At 51.3% G+C, this 2837-nt stretch overlaps 1 protein-coding gene across 1 annotated transcript; it reads right to left on the bottom strand.

The window, feature by feature from the left end:
- Window positions 1-212: 212 nt before the first annotated feature.
- mafba (MAF bZIP transcription factor Ba) lies at window positions 213-2490 on the bottom strand. Its single transcript, XM_054609320.1, has 2 exons — window positions 2197-2490; window positions 213-2058 (listed from the first exon to the last, which is right to left on the bottom strand). The coding sequence occupies exon 2, from the start codon at window positions 1949-1951 to the stop codon at window positions 785-787; it is 1167 nt and encodes a 388-aa protein (XP_054465295.1). The 5' UTR covers window positions 1952-2058; window positions 2197-2490; the 3' UTR covers window positions 213-784.
- Window positions 2491-2837: the final 347 nt, after the last annotated feature.

The following is a 2837-nucleotide window of genomic DNA, read 5'->3' as shown; positions in this document are numbered from 1 at the left end:
GCGCAGATCAACAACATGCTCTTAATATACACGAGAAGATGAAAGTACAAAATAGAAATTATCACCGTACATGTCCAGCATGCAGGATTAATATTTAATGCAGATTTTTTGTTTTTCAATATATATTCGAATATAACCAAGCAGGCAATAAATCAATGAGATGTTGCATAAAATGTCCCCACCCACCACCCACCCACCTCCACCCACCTCCATCCTCCTGGTGTCATGTTAGTAGACAGAAGTTTAAAATTTGCATAAAGTGGAGTCTTGGAGATTTTCTCAGCCCACTTGTCGAATGTGGGTCGCGATCCCGTGGCCTGTTGTGTCATAAACAACAATGTCATCGTCTTGAAGAGCAAAAAAATATGACAAGACAACGGCCAAGGTGCGTCCACCCCCCCCAAAAAAACCCCAAAACACATACAGGTCATCTGAAAGCTGTAGCCTCAAAATGAAGAAAAAGAAAAAATAGTTCATCAGCCGAGTCCTCCTCCTCCTCCTCCTCCTCCTCTTCCTCCTCTCTGGTGAGGAGGAAGGAGAGAAAAAGTCTCTTCACTACAAGCAACTAATCTATAAAAGATGCTGATCTACGTCCTTTGTGTCTCACATGGATGGAGAGGTGATTATATATGAGAATACTATCTGATGGTTACTCTTCTAATATGAATATAATTGTTATTATTAGTATAATCATGAACAGGATGGGAGCTGTGGATTATTATCGTTTTGTTCAGTCATTTGTGGAGAAAGGTGGAGGGTGGAGGGGTTGTTTGTGAGGTCTGACTCACATGAAGAACTCTGGAGATGACGGGGTGTCGCTGGTGGAGCCGGCCTCACGGAACCCGGTGTTGGGCCCTCCCGACCCCGCCAGCTTCTCACACTTGAGTTTGTAGGCGTCCCTCTCTCGGGCCAGCCGGCTGATCTCCGCCTTGAGATGCTCCACCTGGTCGATGAGCTGCGTCTTCTCGTTCTCCAGCACATGCTTCTGCTGCACCCTCTTGTACCTGCAGGACTGCGCATAGCCCCGGTTCTTCAGGGTTCTGCGCTTCTGCTTCAGACGGATGACCTCGTCCTTGGTGAACCCCCTCAGGTGCCTGTTGAGCTCCCTCACCGACATGGACACCAGCTGGTCGTCGGAGAAGCGGTCCTCCACGTTGAGGCCTCCTCCTGAACCGTGGTGACCCCCCGACTGGCTCAGGTGGCCTTGGTGGTGGTGGTGGTGGTGGTGTCGGTGGTGGTGCAGAGAGTCGTGGGAGTCTGGGGACATCGGGGACGGGCTGTCCGGGTCCTGGTTGTGGTGGTGGTGGTGGTGCTGTCCGTGCGCACCTGGGTGCCCTGACAGCTCATCTGCATGGTGTGGGATCCCCCCTGCATACGGGTGGTGGTGCTGCTGGCCGTGATGGCTGTGGTGGTGGTGCTGGGCCCCTCTGTAGCCCTCAAAGCCCCCTTGCTGCTGGAGCTGGACGTGCGGAGGTGGTGGGTGTCCAATCAATGCCTCCACTGCATCCTCCGGGGTCAAGCTCAGCGTCTGGGGGTCAATCTGCTGATGGTACCCCCCATTGGGCATCCAGTACAGCTCCTCCAGGTGGCTCTTCTGCTCCGTGGGGCTGAAGCTGGGCGATGAAGGCACCGAGCTGCAGGGTGTGCTGATCGGGGTGGAGGACACCGACCCCTGAGGCTGGAGACGGGTACATTGACGCACCCCGTTGCGTTCCAGCCCGGCCAGGCCTTCCTTCTTCACGTCGAACTTCATCAGGTCAAAGTCATTGACGTATTCCAGAGCCAGAGGGCTGCTGGGGAGCTCCGGGCCCATGCTCATCTCCGAGCTCATGCTGCCTTGTCTTCTCTCCTGCAGAGAGGTGGAGGTGGAGGTGGAGGTCTTGTGAACGTCTTGTCTCCTCTCCTGTTTCATGCGATGGGTTCCTCTGGACTCCTCCACAGCTTGTAGCATGGGCCGCAGTGTGATCGGAGGCACACACACAAAAAAGAAAAAAGAAAAAAAAGGAAAAACTTTCACTCTAACTGTGTGCAGACGGGTTTTGCGTCATGTAGGATAATCTGAGAGTCCAGGGAGGTAGAAAGCAAAAACACTCTCAGTGGTGCAAAAGTGAAAAAAAACCCTTCAGTAGAACACACACACACACACACACACACACACAGATAAATAATAATAATAATAATAATAATAAGCAATACCACGTCTGTTCTGTGGACGGGCACCGGTCCTCGTCTCCACTTCTCCGGGTTGTTAGTCCGTTTTTTTTTTTTTCCAGGAAAATAAAAAACGCGCATTAAAAAAAAAATAGTGCGTCTGGATGTTTGTTTCTTTTTTTGTTGTTGTTTTTTTTTGTTTTTTTGGGAAGCAGCTTTTCCAGCTCTGCACCGCAGAGATTCAAAAAGACTCCTCTCTCTCTCTTTCTCTCTCTCTCTTTCTCTCTCTCTCTCTCTCTCCCTCCCACTCAGTGGTATCCAGCAGACTGCGCTCACAGACAGACGGCCGCTTTTATGCGCACAGTGCGCCGTGACGTCGAGCTGGGAAAGAGGGCTGGACCCAATGGAGAGAGGAGAGAGAGGAGGGATGGAGGGAGGAGGAGGAGGAGGAGGAAGAGGAGGAGGAGGAGGAGGTACTGTCCTGACAGCTACAGACAGTCAGCTGACCCGACTTCCCTCAGAGCAGAAGGAGGGAGGAGAGAGAGAAATGCCTCCACTTCACCGACACGACTCACCTCGTCCTCTCATGGAGACACTTTCAGATCTGGATGAGAGGAATGTGAAGGAATTACATTACATTACAGTCATTTAGCAGATGCTTTTATCCAATAAGTGTCTTCAACATA

This window comes from Anoplopoma fimbria, chromosome 12 (assembly GCF_027596085.1).
Source record: "Anoplopoma fimbria isolate UVic2021 breed Golden Eagle Sablefish chromosome 12, Afim_UVic_2022, whole genome shotgun sequence".
NCBI lineage: Eukaryota > Metazoa > Chordata > Actinopteri > Perciformes > Anoplopomatidae > Anoplopoma > Anoplopoma fimbria.
This window is presented reverse-complemented; position numbering and strand designations above follow the sequence as displayed.